We start from the raw sequence: 17,223 nt of genomic DNA on the forward strand, positions 1-17,223 counted from the left end.
TATTTAACTTTATGTATTTCCTGAATATGTTCAGAATATGCTCAAGAAGAAGATGAAGAAGAAAAAGAAGAAAGTTGTCAATTTCTGGTTAACTATTTGGTCTAATTGTTTTCCTATTAATTGAGGCATGTTTCCTGATTATGCTGAGAAGAAAGCAATCAGTTTTGATGGGTCCTTTGGCCTAACTGTTTTCCATATTTCATTACATAAAATACAAGAACTTCCTCCTCATTTGACTTCATTTTTGACATGGAATCTAATGTTTACAACAAGGTTGATGATTGGCTGGGAAGGAGATAGGGTTGCCAACTCCAAGTGGGAGATTCCTGGAGATTTGAGGGATGGAACCTGGAGAGGGTGAGGTTTGAGGAGGGGAGGGACCTCAGACAGGTCCGATGCCATAGACTCCACCCTCCAATGAGAGCCAGTTTGGTGTACTGGTTAAGTGTGTGGACTCTAATCTGGGAGAACCAGGTTTGATTCCCCACTCCTCCACTTGCAGCTGCTGGATGACCTTGGGCAAGCCATCGTTCTGTCAGAGCTCTCCTTGAAAAAGCAGTTTCTGTCAGAGCTCTCTCATCCTCAACTACCTCACAGGGTGTCTGTTGTGGGGAGGGGAAGGGAAAGGACTTTGTAAGCCACTCTGAGACTCTGAATGAAGGGTGGGATATAAATCCAATCTCTTCTTCTTTTTGTTCTTCTCCCAACCAGCCATTCCCTCCTGTGGAACCAGTGTTGCCAATCTCCAGGTGAGGGGTGGAGATCACTCAGAATTACAACTGATCTCCAGGAGGGAGGGCAGAAGTCAGCTGCAGTCAGGGGGCAACAGTGGGAGGGCTTCTAGTGTCCTGGCCCCACTGCTGGACCTCCTGATGGCACCTAGTATTTTTGGCCACTGTGTGACAGAGTGTTGGACTGGATGGGCCATTGGCCTGATCCAATATTGGCTTCTCTTCTGTTCTCTTATGTTCTTATGTCAATAGTGGGAGGGCTTCTGGCCACACTGGTGGACCTCCTGATGGCACCTGGGTTTAGGCCACTGTGTAACACAGAGTGTTGGACTAGATGGGCCATTGTCCTGATCCAACATGGCTTCTCTTGTGTTCTAAAAATGCTTTAAATACATAAATAAATCCATCTGAAGGAAAATGGCAGTTTAGTTTTTTGTTGTTGTTGCTATTTGTTTCTTTTCTCTCCGCTCCCCCTTCCAAATGCTGTACCATGGTTCCATGGGCCCTAGTTCCATGGGCTAATAGGGATAGGTACCAATCATGTTTTTGCTGTTCGGTTTGTTACATGGTTTGTGGCTGAACCACAAACTGACCCACGAACCTATATGAACTGGGAGGTTGGTTCGCGAAACAAACAAGTTCATATGGGTTTGTGACCCCTGCGTTTTGCTCCCCACCACTTTCCGCAGGGAGCAGAAAGTAGGGGTTTAAGTGGCTCAGAGCCGAACCCAAGAAAGCCCCTTTAAACAGCTGAACCGTGCTGAGCAGGTTGTTCTGTGAAGCTTAGCTGTTTAAAAGGGCTTTCTTCGGCGGCAGCCCCAGGTCTTCTGATCTTAAATAGTTTAGCGGCTGGGAGCAGCTTGCTCCTACACCAATTTTGGCGGCTTTTGCGGGAAGAAAAAAGCTGCGATTTCCATGAACTGCTTTAAAAGTTTGTGGAAGTTCATGGCCTGGCTACAGAACCAGCCAAAATTCATCATGAACAAAGGTTTGTGCCTATCCCTATTAGCTATTACCTGTTGAATAGGTTTGCCAACCTTCAAGGTTGGGACTAGAAATCTCTTGGAATCACAGTTTATCTCCAGACTACAGAGTTTTCTTGGCTGCCTTGCAGGGCATTACACTCCATTGAAGTCCTTCTTCTGCCCAAACCCCTTCATCCCAGGCTCCACCCCTATATGTCCTGGAATTTCTCAGCCCAGAGTTGGCAACCCTACCTCTCAATGCTCATTCCAATTTTGAGGGGATTGGTAGTTTTCCAGAATTGGACAGGATTAATCTATCCATCACAGTGCAACATATAGCAGAACCTATTCAGCTCCCCTAAACTATGGTAGACTCATGATGGAGATGGCAATCTTTGAGGTACCTCAGTCCCAAACCATTTATTTAGTAGATTTCCACATGCAAAAACAGTGAAAATAGCCAGCTATGATCTTTGTTGTAAAATTTGTTTTAAAAAGCAACAAAACTTTTTAAAAAATGTGTTGGGGAGGGGAAGAGTACTGTGGAGTTACTTTATAAGTGGGCTCAAAAAAGTGGAGTAAGTTGGATACCCCTTTTATTTAAAAAAAAGTCAGATGCATAGTAAGCATTCTAGCAAATTTATAATCTGATCCTAAATCCTACTTGAAAATAACTCCCCGTGGATTCAAAGGAACGTCCTAGTAAGTACTTTAAATATCACAGCCATAATATTTATCCAACATTCAAAGTAATATTCTTTTTAAAAATTTGATACAATTATAAATTCCATTGTGCCGTATATGCCACTCCACCACTGTTAGTAATGTGTAGCCTCCAAAGATCTTGCCTTACCATTAAAGCATTCCCACAGGCTTCCAAAGTGCTGAGATTGATTATGAAAATTACCACTGCTGGAAAGGTGTTGTTATTTATAAATCCCCGACAATGGGAATCCCCATGTTTCCCATTTAGAGCCAAATCAGTTTCAGAGTAACCAGAAAAAAGGACAGTGCAGAAATTAATCTTCATAGTAATTGCTTGTACTCCACAGTAGACACTGATATCTCGTTCAGCTGCAATAAAAATGAAAAGGAAACACATTTAGGAGCCTGCAATTATTTATTAATTTCTAAAACAGTAGAATTGTATATTGACCAATCACGTACTCAGTCTGGCATACAGAACTCAATGAAATGAATGTAGAACCGATTTTAAATGCCAACATAATCCCAAAATTATCCTCAGAGTGGCAGCAGTCCCTATTGAAACAAAAGGATCTCCCTTGGTCGGGAATTCCATAAAGTAGGCACTGTGAATGACAAACCAGACTGTACACCGTCACAGACCTCACTCCCCATTAAAGGTAAAGGTAAAGGTTCCCTTGCTCGAAAGCCAGTCAAATCCGACTCTAGGGTTGCGGTGCTCATCTCCGTTTCAAAGCCGAAGAGCCAGCGCTGTCCGGAGACATTTCCGTGGTCATGTGGCCGGCATGACTAAACACCAAGGTGCACGGAACGCTGTTACCTTCCCACCGAAGTGGTCCCTATTTATCTACTTGCAATTTCTTGCTTTCGAACTGCTAGGTTGGCAGGAGCTGGAACTAGAGACAGGAGCTCACCCTGTCTTGCGGCATCCGGGTCTTGAACCGCTGAACTACTGACCTTCCACAGCCTGCAGTTCAGCGTCTTAACCACTTGAGCCACCGCAGCTCCATCACTCACCATTAGGGGTGTGCAAAAAAAAATAATTGGCCCATTCGGATTCCGCCGAATCGGGCAGAATCAATTTCAGCTGGCAGTAAGACTTCCACATGTCAGTTTTGTCAGTACCAGCAGATTTGGAAGTGTTTTAGCCAGCCTAATGTCAATTTCAGCCCCATTATATCCTATGGGCCATTGAAGTCAATGGCGAAAACATAGCGTATATTCTGGGGGCTGGAGGGGAGGGGGTTTGAGGGAGAGGCTCCAAACTGCTGTAGCCTCTCCCCAAGATACCAACCAAGTTTCAATAGCATTGGACCAGGGGGTCCAATTCTATGGGTCCTCAAACAGGTTGCCCCTATCCCCTCCATTGTTCTCTATGGTGGGAAAAAAAACATTAACAGAGAAGAATTACTCACCATAATGAAAGGAATGCGGAGTGAAGCTGTAGCAGCAGATCTTAATGCCACAGAGGAAATATCAGCGTAGGTGCTTCTTCATAGATGTAACAGCTACATGAAAAATTATAAATTGTGTAGCCTGCATTGTGACTTTCCCCCTTTACGATTTTTGTATTCCCTGCAGTTGGTGGCCCAGAACCAGAGTCTCCTCCATGCCCTTAAGGACATTTACAGTGCAATCCTAAACAAAGTTACATCCTTTTAAGACCATTGAGTTCAATATGTAATCTGATGTGTAATGTGTGATGTAAGGGAGTAATTCTTCTCTGTTAATGCTTTTTCCTCAAGGTGTGTAAACACCCTAAATTTTGCCAGTCATTTTCCACTGTTAAGTATCCATTGCAGCTGCAAACATGCTATGCAGTATATATGAATAAAAGTGACATGAAAGAAGAACGGTAATAAAATACCTTATTGAAATATACTGGGTTCAGAAGCATAGAAGTGATCAGCTCATAGTTTATTAGTGATTCAGCAAGAGAAAGGACTGAAATCCCTGGCCGAAGCCAGGTATTTATGCCTGAAAACGGTTACACCCAAAAACACCCCACTCCCAATGATAGGCTATTTACACTCTATTGTTTCCTAACTGGTTTACTCTAGGATCCTTGTCTCCCTACTGGTCCATTCTAGGATCCTAGCAATCTATTGTAAAGCATCCCAACCTCAGTCCTTTTGCAAGGGCAGTTCAGGCTCAATACATAACACCCCTCCCCCCAAGGTTCAGAGCCTCTTCAACTGACAAAGTCCTTTAAATACGCTGGTCAGTACCACTCACGATTCGAGCTACGTGGTTCCGCTGACAGGGCTGCAGGCTCAGGAACTGTGTCGGGGGCCAGCCCTGTTGCCAGACTGAGAGAAGGTGGTGTCGCCAGGACATTGTCAGGGCCACCGGTGGCAACTCTTGCTGGTGTTCCGCCGGTGGCCTCCGAAGGCTGTCCATTGATTACCATCAGGGAGCTGCCAGTGGGCATGTTCTCCTCAGGCTCCGGCTCCTCTGGGCTTAGCAGCTCCTTGTCACTGTCTTCTGGTGTACGTATCCCGAGTTCAGTGGGGAGGAGATGACTACGGAGCTGGTCTATGTGTTGGTGGAGCCTCTGACCGTGGACTGTGACTGTGGACACTTCATATGATTGTGGCCCGGTCACCCTTATAACCTTGGCGGGGACCCAGGCTGGGCCACTGGAGAAGTTGCGTGCATAGACAGGGTCACCCAGGAAGAACCTGCAGGGAGCAGCTTGATTCTCTGGGGCCCAACTGTGCTCTGGAGTGCTGTCTGGGTGCAATCAATCAAAATGGGTTGTGAGGCACCTTCCCATCAGGAGTTCCGCGGGCTGTGGCTGGTGGTTGTGTTTGGGGTTACCCGCTGGTCAAAGAGGAAGGCTGCCAGCTGGTGGTCCCAGCTTCCCTGGACAATCCTGCATAGGGACTCCTTAGTCGTCCTCACCATCCACTCAGCCTGGCCGTTGGTTGTGGGGTGGAAGGGAACGGAGTGGATGTGTCGGATGGCACAGTTATCTGGGAATTCCCGAAACTCGGACAAGGTGAAAGCCATCTCATTGTCCGTTACAATGGCGTCTGGTATGCCATGTGTGCTGAAGATCTGCCACAGGGTGTGGATTGTTGCTCGGGATGATGTGGAGGGGACTGACACCACTTCTAGCCATTTGGAGTACGAATCCACCAAGATGAAGAAGATCTGACCCTGGAATGGACCCACAAAGTTGAGGTGCAGGCGGGCCTATGGCTTGTGGGAGGACTCCCACTGATGAACCAGGGCCCTGGGGGGCTCCAACCAGGACTCTTGGCACATCTGGCAGCGTTTAACACAGTCCTCAATTTCACTGTCCATGCCAGGCCACCAAACATAGCTGTGGGGTAGTGCCTTCATATGCACGATTCCCGGGTGCGTTTCATGTAAGGCTGCTAGAACACGCTGGCACAACGGAGCGAGCATGACCACCCAGCTTCCACAACAAGCAGCCCTTGTGGGCTGACAGTTCATCCCAGCATGAGAAGAACATGGCGAACTCAGGGTCCACCCAGCTGGTGGGCCAACCCCTCCCCACCCAGTCCAAAACGCGGGAGAGCACGCGGTCCCGTGTGGTGTGGCAGGCCACGTCAGGTACCTGGATGGGATGGTCAGGCAGGTCCTCGAGGAGCAGGATCTGGTGTGCAGGCACTTGGTCTGGGTCACAGGAGGGCAGCGGGAGGCATCTGAGGGCATCTGCATGACCCATCACTTTACTGGCCCTGTGGATGAGTGCATACTGGTAGCCGGCCAAGAAGATAGACCCTGGGGAACAGCATCTGTGGGGTCTGGTGATCCAGAGGCAACAGACCCAGGAGGGCTTTGTGGTCTGTCACAATGGTGAAAGGCCGCCCGTAGAGGTAGTCATGAAACTTCTTGACACCTGTCACGATTGCCAGCGCCTCTTTTTTAATCTGCGCGTAGTTGCGCTCGCCTGAAGACAAGGTGCAGGAGTAGTAGGCTACGGGGACCTCATGGCCATCGAGCAGCTGGTGTCCCAGGATGACTCCCACCCTGTACGGGGAAGCGTTGCAGGTGAGGATGACGGGGAGCATCTCATTGAAGTGTGCTAGGACCACATTGGAGATGAGCTGGTCCTTGATGGCCCAGAACGTGGCGGCCTGCTTCTGGCCCCACACCCAAGGAGCTTTTTTATCAAGAAGCCGGTGCAGGGGCTTGGCGATTGCAGCCTTGTGGGGCAAGAAGGAATGATAGAATTTCAGCAGCCCCAAGAAGGCCTGGAGTTCCAGCTTAGACGATGGGGTTGGAGCATCAACGATGTCGTGGACCTTGTTGGGCATCGGATGATTGCCTTGAGCATCGACCGAGAACCCCAGGAACTCAACTCGCGGAACCCCCAGGAGGCATTTTTCCCACTTCACCTTCAGTCCGGCGGTGTGGAAACACTGCAGGACGGTGCGCAGCCTCTCAGCGGAGGTCTCGGCTGTGGGAGCAGTGATCAAAACATCGTCAAAGAATGGCTGGACCCCAGGGATACCTTTAAGCAGACAGTCCATTAGATTTCGAAAGATCCCCGGGGCCACGCTGACCCCGAATTGCAGCTGCCACACCCGGAACACACCCTTGTGTGTCACAATCATCTGGGCCTCTGCGGTGGCATCATCTACAGGGAGCTACTGGTACGCCTGGGCCAAGTCCAATTTGCCAAAAACCTTCGCACCCTCCAAGGATGCCAAAACATGTCTGACTACTGGAATGGGAATAGCGTGGTCCTGCAGGGCCTTGTTTATGGTGCACTTATAGTCCACGCAGATACGGATGTCCCTGTTGGGCTTCAATGGGTTGACAATGGGGGTCTCCCAGTGGGCATGTGGCACTGGCTCTAAACCCCCCTGCACTACCAGGCGGTCCAGCTCTCCATCTACCTTGGGCCGCAATGCAAAAGGGACATGCCTGGCCTTCATACGGATGGGGCATACAGCTGGGTTGAGGTCTAGGGAGACTGGCGGACTGGTGTAGCGACCAAGTGTCTCATCAAAAATGGCCAGGAACTCGTCGCACACGTTGCTGAATTACGTAGGCTGCACATGATGCACCCCCGTCATCCCAAACCCCAGGGGAGCAAACCACGACAGACCAAGTAAACTAGTAAGCCACCCTTCCACCACCACCAAATCTAAAAGTCCTTCAAAGTTCTTATACTGCACATGGAACGTGCCCCACCCTTTAATGGCCACCGGGTTCTTTTGGAAGTCTCTGAGGGTGAAGCCTGCAAGTTCTAGGCGGGGACCCCCTTGTGGGCAGAGCCTCCTGAGAGTCTCTTCTGAGATGATGGAGATGGAGGACCCCGTGTCCAACTCCATTTTGCAAGGGGCCCCCTCTATTAACACAGTTACTTTAATTTTTTTAGGGGTGTCCTGGGGCAAGTGTAGTACCTGGTGTTGGTGGACGGCTGTATTGTGTAACTCTGCGGATTCCTGGTGGGCGGTTGGATGACACCGGTTTCCTCAGGAGTGGCAGGCTCATGTGATGTGGCCTTGTTTTCCACAGGTTCGGCAGATAGAGTCGCAGAAATGGCAGGAACAGCATTCATACTCTTCTCCACAGCTGGCACAAGGCACTTGAACTATGGTCTTCATGGGTTCCGGGCAATCGCGGACAATGGGCGCGAGTTCTGGCAAGCCGGGCGGCGTACCTGGAGTATTTCTTCCTCGTCCAAGACATCCGAAACTGGGGATGTGGAGGCCTGATGCGCGGAGTTGGCATGGCAATCCTGTTGTGCCTTTTCAAAAGCTGTGGCCATGCATAGTGCCTTGTCCAGTTTGAGTTCGTTGGTACCAACGAGTTTGCAGCGGAGTTTCTGTTCACGGACTGTGTTAAGAGGGCGTCCTTGAGATCTGGGAAATCGCAGTTTATGGCCAGCCTGCAGAGATCAGCCATGAAGTTGGTGGCTGCTTCACCGGACTTTTGGTGGCGCGCCAAGAAGTCCATGCGCTTTGCCCTCTTGGTTGGTTGAGGCGCAAAATGGCCGGTGAGGGCCTTGATGGGTTCATCATACGTAGCTGCTTCAAGGGTTTTAGGAGTGATGAGGCCCTGGGCTAGGCGTAGTGTGGCAATGCCACATGTGCTGAGCAGGAGTGACTTCTTCTTGTCGGCATCGTCTATGCCTTGGAACCAAACAAAGTACTTCAGCTGCTCTACCCACGCTTCCCAAAGCTCAAGGTGAGCGGGGTCAAACACAGGAATGACTCCCGGAGCGGCAGCCATGACCCATGGAGCGACGCAAGGCACGGAGTCCTGGAGATCGTTGTGCGGTGCAGTGCTGGAGGCTGGGTCAGGCTCGCTCATCAGGATCCCATCGCCAGTGAAATATACTGGGTTCAGATGCATAGAAGTAATCAGCTCATAGTTTATTAGTGATTCAGCAAGAGAAAGAAGAAGACTGCAATCCCTGGCCAAAGCCAGGTATTTATGCCTGAAAACGGTTACACCCAAAAACACTCCACTCCCAACGATAGGCTATTTACACTCTATTGTTTCCCAACTGGTTTACTCTAGGATCCTTGTCTCCCTACTGGTCCATTCTAGGATCCTAGCAATCTATTGTTATGAATCCCAAGCTCAGTCCTTTTGCAAGGGCAGTTCAGGCTCAATACACAACACTTATTGTACAAAGTGATCCATTTAAAGTTCTCAAACAATCCCAAATGATGCAAGATATGTACTGGAAAGCTGTTATATGCAAAGAACTTGATAATGCAACCTTTACACAAATCTCTGCCTCTGAAAGCAATATTTGATGGAGATATATATTTTGCCCACAGTTATTCCTACATAATGTAGGATTTAGTCAAAAAAGGAGTGAGAATTCAGAGCACTCAATTCATTTGGTCCTGGAAGTGTAACTAGCAGTTAATAATAGCAGTTTAAAATTGTAATCAATAAAGCAAGGCAGGCTATAGATGGTAGAAAGTTCTCTGATAACTTCAGAATAGTACAACATGAAAAAGTCAAGCATACTGATCGAACCCTTAGGAAAAAGGATTAAAAATAAATCAGCAAATGTCACATTAACATCATAGATATCAGTGAGCACCCACATCTATAACTTGATTCTAATTCTATTTACTTGGAAGTAAAAGCTATTGATTTTAGCAGAACTTGCTTCAAAAAGGAGGTTTAAGACTGTAGGCTTTGAAATATACAGCCTGATTCAGCAGGGGACACTGATATGTGTATGCACCAGGAGCCCTCTTTATATGTTGTTAATACAGATGCACAGAACTAAGTAGCCACACTTAGGAGCCAACAATAGGCCAAACAGTCTTCTGAAAAGGATGCCTCTTAAATGGCAGGACCTGATATGGTTACACTTGCCAAGGCAGGAAGAGATGGGAACCAAGATATTTACTAGAAAGTATCATCACAGATGATACTTCCATTAACCAGGGGTGGACTGTGAAGGGAAAATGCCCCTGCCCCCTAACCTTCTCCAAACCAGCCCCCTCAAAGGAGGAAGGGAGAAGTAGCCTGACTCCCCCTCAACTCCCTCTTGCCATGTAAATCTTGGGTGAGCCTGACCCAGAGGGAGGCTTTTGGCCCACCTGGAAAAGTCCCAGTGGCCACAATGGTGAGCAGGGGTCATTTGGGGGGGACGCGGGGGGACGCCATCCCCCCGGGTGAAGTGCGGGAGGGCGGGGCCTGGAGCTCCCTGCTGGTGCCCGCTGGAGGTCGCCGCCGGCTGTGGGGAGGACACACTTCCGGTGATGTCAGGGGGTGTGGCATATGCTAATGAGTTATGCTAATGAGTCCCCCTAGCTCTTTTTCTACGAAATGACCCCTGACGGTGAGTCCACCTCCGGGGATATTGTATGCCTGCCGGCAGAAGCACTGTACTCTTTGAGTGCTATTGCTTTCTTTGGGGTAACACATTTTGCATGTACAGATCCAGAGTTTTCTAAATATTTTCTAGAATGGCCACCACAACAAATGCTCAGTCTGTTTTTATATAGCCCATGATTCAGAGAAGTTTAGGGACATGCAAGGGCTCTTGCACTTGGTCAGGAAGTCTTTTGACTTCTATCCATTGAAATTATGCTCCCAATTCTGCATTTTAATGAAAACCTTTTAAAGTTTAAGAAGCAATTTATTGAGTCATAGATGTGCTTTTAAGTCAATGCCTTCTGTACATGAAGAGGTACCTTAGCTCTGCACAGCAGTCATAGTTTGCATGTACTCAGGTTCAGTGGTTACTAATGATTTGCTCTTGGTTTTAAATGGCTCACAAATATGTATTTTCACTTACTGAATAGTTAATTATATAGTTTCATTAAATTGAAGTATACCCTGAACAATGCAAACAGTAAAAGGAAAGATTGCTAGGAGGATTTTTTTTACTGTCCTGAAATCCTGGAAATGTATAGTTATTTTATTTATTTAATGTACAAAATGTATACCCCACTGTTCAGCCCTCATCAGGGCCACCAAGGCAGTTAATAGATTAAAAACATACATTATAAAAATCTTTAAAACCATTAAAAAGTGGACAGACAAGTCTCTCTAAAGAGAGAGTTCCAGAAATGTGGTGCCATTACCAAGAAGGCTCACTCTTGAGTTGCCAGTCACCTAATGTCAGAATGCAGGGCACCCCAAGCAGGGCCAAAAAAGCTGACCATAGCAGTTGGGTAGGGCCATAGGGTGTAAGCAGTCCTGTAGCACTTAAATTCTGCCCATAAACAGATTGGAAATCAATGTAAATGGGCCAAGTCTGGAATGATATGGTCGCTATGACCCACTCAGTCAACATCCTGGCTACAGCATTCTGCACCAGCTGAAGTTTCTGAAGACTTTTCAAGGCCAGACTCATGTAGATCACATTACAGTAATCTAATCTAGATGTAACCAGGGCCAGATCTTTTCTTCCCAGAGCAGGCTGCAACTGGCTAACCTGTCAGGATTAGGTTTCCATCTATTAGGCCAAATCCACTTCAAAACTGTCTCCAAGCATTGGTTCAGATATTCCACAACCTCCCTGGGATCAGCTGGAAGCAAAAGATAGAGTTGAGTATCATCAGCCTATTGGTGATAACCCAGCCCAAATTTTCAGATGATCTCACTCAGCAGTTTTATGTAGATTTTGAAAAGCATAGGGGACAAGATGGTACATTATGGGGCCCCACAGGCCAAAGGCCAAGGGGCTGAGCAGCTGTCCCCAAACACCACTTCCTGAAACCTACCCTCCAGGTAAGACCAGAATCAAAACTGTGCCTCCCAGCCCCAGCCCAGAAAGGTGATCTAGAAGGATACCATGATCGATGCCATCAAAAGTCACCAAGAAGTCCAGGAGAATCAGCCGCATCACAGATATTTAAGTAGCAAACAGAAGAAATGTTTCATAATCAAGGAAAAAATAGCACTATTCCACCACTGTTAGATGGAGTAAATATTGTTGAACACAGTAAAGCCTTTAAGTAAAGTCTTTACAGTTTGTGATTATTCTTTGTGTTTCACGGTGTGGCTCATTAATTTCAATAGCAAGGAATGCATTAGATCTTGTTAATGATTTAACATTTTTAAAGTGCCAGAAAAGTGTTAGTTATTGCCATGAAGACTGTCTGGATGAATTGTTGTACTGAAGCAAAAGCTGTATTCATAGTTTCCTGGGGGAATAAAATCAAATCAATAGTCCACTGTTAAAATAACATAAGAGGAGGGACTATGGCTCAGTGCTGTAGCACATGTTTTGCATATAGAAGGTCCCAGGATCATTCCCCGACATCAGTGGTCAAAAATAAATGAGAGGAGGAGGAGGAGGAGATTGGATTTATACCCCGCCCTTCACTACCCAAAGGTGTCTCAGAGTGGCTTACAAACTCCTTTCCCTTCCCCTCCCCACAACAGACACCCTGTGAGGTAGGTGGGGCTGAGAGAACTCTTGACATAAACTGCCCTTTTGCAAGAACAGCTGTGCCAGAGTTATGGCTTGCCCAAGGTCATCCAGCCAGGTGCAAGTGGAACAGCTGGATTAGAAAATGCCTGCCTGAGACCTTGGCAAGCCGCCCTGAGCCTGCTTGCGGGATGGGCGGGGTATAAATACAATAAATAGGCAGGATGGGCGGGGTATAAATACAATAAATAAATAAATAATTGGCAAGCCACTGTTAACTGGAATAGCCAGTACTGGCCTGACAGACCAATAGACTGATTCAATAAGGCATCTTCATGTGCTCATGGGTAAAAGCTGGAAACTACATAAGCACACATGCCCCAATGTGATGAGCTAGTACTATTATCATCACATACTCAGAATTGAACTATAAGATGACATCACATACTAGGCATCTGAGAACATTTACAGTACCGTCCTAAACCAGTACCGTCACAGACTAGCACAGTAATGGAAGGGGTTGCAGTAGGGTTGCCAGCCTCCTGCCCTCAGCTAATGTTTTCTGCTGCCACTCTGAGCAGCATTTTTTAAACCTCCATTAGCCAGTGGCATGATATCATTTCTAGGAAAACTTGGATGTGATGACCCACCTGCCTAGGAATTGTTCAAAACTCTATGGTAAAACCACAATGTTTTACAGTAGAGTTCTGTCCAATTCCTTGAGAGGTGTGACATCACTTCCGGGTTTTCCTGGAAGTGACTTCACACTGTCAGCTGGCAGCTACCACCCCATGTCCCAACCCCACCCAGTCTCCTGCTGGCAGCCTGACTGGGCCTGGCAACCCTATGTAGAGATGTAAAGGACGAATTTCACAGATTAAGTAACCAGTCCAAACTTTAGTTGCTTGTCTTTAGTCATGCATTACCAGCACAGAGGACTTTTCCTGTTCTCTGATCAGGGGTCATTTCCTGCAGGAGCACACAGGAGCGGAGCTCCGGCAGTAAAGAGCCCAGGGGGTGGGCACATGCAACAAGCCCCACCCCCTGCTCCCAGCAGCCCTCAGTCAGAGCAAGAAGCAGCCAAGTAAGCTGCAGAGGGCCCCCCCCCGGTCCCCTGGTCCAAAACAGTCCAGTGACACCTTTAAGACCAAGTTTTACTCAGGTACAAGCTCTCCCTCCTCTGCGAGGACAGATCTGCACGTTCCCCCCCCCCAATAGTTAACAATCCAAAACAGTCCAGTGGCGCCTGAGCGGTGGGTGTTGCCTTCTGACACACTTCTGGTGATTTCAGAGGGTGTGGCATATGCAAATAAGTTATGCTAATGAGTTATGATAATGAGCTCCTGCACCTCTTTTTCTACAAAATGACCCCTGCTGATAATTATAATCCAAAGGTTGCAGCATTACAGAATGGATAGCCTCTAAGTATTGGGATATTCCCAAGCATGCTATGAGTAGCACTACTACTAATTTGATGATAAAAAATTAATTGCCAGTATTATTACCCCTTTTATTGAATCAATAAAGTTGTGGAAGCATGATTGAGCTATATTTTAGTGATGCATTAAATCATGAGCGGAAATGTGAACTGAAATCTCGAATCAGCATTATTTTTACAGCCTTTGTGCTTAATCAAGAATATAATCCACTGTAGCCAACAAGTTACTGAGGACTTTGTGCGGCTAGCAATTAGAATAATGATGCATTCACTTCAAAATAAGGATTTGGAATTGTTTACGTACAATAAATACCATTTTTGGGGGAAATCTTCAGAACAGAAGAAAGTTTTGAAGGTAATTTCTGCTGCGCAGATAAAATATGCACGCAGAATTAGCCATACAATTCTGGAACTGTAAAGAAAATGTCTCACAGTGTTTCATGCTTAAGTAAAAATGTGCCTTTAAGATGTTTGCAGCTTTGCTGTATTTTTACATAATTAATCATTAGAGCTGGTTCTAAGATAACTAGTTGAATGTCTGGTATATAAGCACAAATTGAAACAAGCATAAATCAGTGCCCAATCCAACATTGTTCCTAATAATGAACTTAATTATACAATGCAAAGTTGAGTATAAAGTTCAGAAGTCTGGCCATTTTAATTGAATAAAACATGAACATATGGCATGAGGAGTGAAAACACTTTCTCTAGCCATCATCTACTTCTCTGAGGAGATCTTTGCTTATACTCAAAATCTGAACCTCCTCACAAGTAGGCAGGAGGCTCAAAGGAAGAATGGGGTGAGGAACATCATGTCTCCAAACCTACTACATAACTGATTCACAACTGATATACTATTCACTTTGTTTACTAAGTCTCTAGTAAAAGCAACACTATCCATTCCAAAAAGTAATAGGGTTCACTATGCATTGTCCATTGAGGTTACTGGATGAAATGTTTTAAGGAAGTGAAAATATACAATGAAAGCAAGATATAGATGTCATATATGAGGCAAACTGTTTATGTATTTTATTAATATTTGGGGGGGGGGTATTTATATCTTGCACTTCAGAATTGATTGGCTATTTAACTCACAGGTTAAGTTCCCAGTGGGCCACCGTCCAGCTGACAGCCAGGAGCAAATGGGGTTGCCAGCCTCCAGGTGGGGATCTCCCACTTTTATAACTGATCTCCAGTTGACAGAGATCAGCTTCCCTGGGGAAAATGGCTACTTTGAAGGGTGGACTCTGTGGCATTGTACCGTGCTGAGGCCTCTCCCCTCCCCAAACCCCACCCTTTCCTGGATCCACCCCCAAAGTCACCAGGTATTTTCTAACCCATCCCTGGCAACCCTAAGTAGATCTGCCCACACTTCAGGGGCCACTCAGCTGCTCCCAAACCATTTTAACTTCCCTGTCCAGCCCTGCTGCACTTTCTCCCACAGTGGAGTTTAAAAGCTTCCCTAAATAAACCCTACACTTCATCCCCAAAAGGTCTATGAGATTTCCCCCTTCCCACCCTTAAACATTCTCAGACTGGGGAAAGTGAGTTTCTGGTGCCAGCCAAGAAAGAAATTTTGCTTTTGGTAGTGCATGGCCTATAAACTGGACTTTTATTTGATTTTATATATACATAGTGGAGCCACTGTTTGATTGGAATTTTGTTCTGTTTAGGGATATGTTTGCTAAAGGAATGGGAGAAAACATTTTGCTTGCAATCTCTGGCATATAGGCACACAGAGGTGCAAACTGGGGAGGATAGATACCACCAGTTCTGTACCTGCTCCACCCACCCACCCCCTGCCCCAGTGATAGCCAGTGCTGTAGCTACCTAAAGTTAGGTAAACAGTTTGCTGGAACATACCAGTATCTGGCCAGGCAGCCAGGCAGATTGCTGAACAGCAGTAGAGTCTATTACCAGAACGCCATACTTAGAATTTGGCCACAAATAGGAGCCAGGATTGGAGCTCTGATCCTGAGAAAGGTAGTGTGAACTCCTCGTTTCTAAGTAATTTCCCCAGTCAGCTATATCTACTGGGCTACTTTAAGCCACAGGAGGGGGGGGAGCTAAACACCACTCACCAAACATATATTGCTGGCCCACCACACTCTGTCCTGCAGTCTTGGATAGATGGAAAACATGAGTTCACTGAAGCATTGACAAGCTTCCATAGAGATCAGCTTGGTAAATCATAACCACCTAAGCTGTGCCAGCCCCCTTTGTTGATAGTTCTGTGCACAGAGTGTTTATGGTGATGATCAATAAGCCATGTTGGTTAACAACCACTGATTGTCTTCTCTTTCATTAACTTGTTACTAAGCCACAGAGAAAAACGTATTTCTGCACTACTGAAAAGAAAATAGCCTCTAAAAAGATCACTGCTGATAACAATATGCATTTTTACTAAGTAAACTATCTGAATAAACATCCTGTGGGCAACAAATTTGTGCACTGAATTCACCCTTAGCAAATGAAACTCCTTTGTCGTTATTGGTAGCTGTATCTGCATATGGCAGGGCTGATAGTTCTATGTTATTTCATCCACCATTGGTTGGTTAATGAGAACTTCTTTCTCCCCATGCTTCATTTACTTTAAAGATCTGTAGTGGTTACAAATAAGCATCCCTTGAAAACAAGATAACGAAAGACTTGCAATTAATATGTTGCAATTAACACTTACCAGGGAACCTGCTGTGTAGGTTGGCGTCACAATTGTATCCATTGAACTGTGCAGTCACTGCGAGCACCTTTACAGCCAGGAGGATCAGCAGCCATACTTGTTCCATTGCAAAACCTAGTAAAATAAAACATTTGGCAATTATTCTGTGTGCTTGTTTATTCATTAGAGATGCTTACAACAGAAATGTCATGATTACTGGATCAGTCTGGGAGACAGTTGACAAATCTTGGCCTAATTTTAAAGAAATAGCCTTTCTCTGCAGATGGAAGAATAACCAATCAGCAGAAAAACCATGTCACAAAACAGAAATCATTTACAGACTATGTGTCTACTTATGCCTATGCTTTTTGCCTGCATAAGAAGGCAATATTTTCATTTCTCCTGGATTCAGTTCACAGTAATTTTTGCACACTGATTCTGGCCAAGGTGAATTTGGTGAGTTTAATTCAAAGTTCTCTACTAGATTATTAAACTCAAACTGCACGTTACATAGATCTCTATGTTATTAGGATTTTTTTTCTCAATGCCTGTATCATATGAAAGGTTTCATATTAACTTTAGGTTATACATAAACACCACATGATAAGGAACCAGATTTCTTTGATCTCCACTCTCCTGTATTGGACTAAATAATTTGGCCATGACTAATTACTCCATTGTTAGACTTAAAGAGCAATCTTCAGTAGGTCTACTCAGAATCATACTTTCCATGAAACCATTCTTATGATTACACAATTAGAAAGTTTTTATTTTCTTAAACCAGGACAATACAAGTTTCAGGATTCTCTACTTGTAAATCTAAGAGTGACACTTCTATAACCATTCTAGATATGTCTGTTCTGCAAGTAAAGGAAAGTGCAGTATTCAGC

At 45.8% G+C, this 17,223-nt stretch overlaps 1 protein-coding gene across 1 annotated transcript in view; it reads right to left on the reverse strand.

Annotated features, from left to right (window-relative positions):
* The window catches only part of ZPLD1 (zona pellucida-like domain containing 1), a 41,520-nt gene extending 25,060 nt beyond the window's left edge, over positions 1-16,460 (reverse strand). The window contains exons 1-2 of the mRNA XM_015423155.1: positions 16,355-16,460; positions 2,550-2,770 (exon numbers count right to left, since the gene is read on the reverse strand). Coding sequence (XP_015278641.1) covers positions 2,550-2,770; positions 16,355-16,460 — 327 coding nt within the window. The remainder of the gene's footprint in view (positions 1-2,549; positions 2,771-16,354) is intronic.
* Between the last annotated feature and the right edge of the window lie 763 nt (positions 16,461-17,223).

The sequence above is a fragment of the Gekko japonicus genome, unplaced genomic scaffold (assembly GCF_001447785.1).
Source record: "Gekko japonicus isolate JY-2015 unplaced genomic scaffold, Gekko_japonicus_V1.1 scaffold540, whole genome shotgun sequence".
Taxonomy (NCBI): domain Eukaryota; kingdom Metazoa; phylum Chordata; class Lepidosauria; order Squamata; family Gekkonidae; genus Gekko; species Gekko japonicus.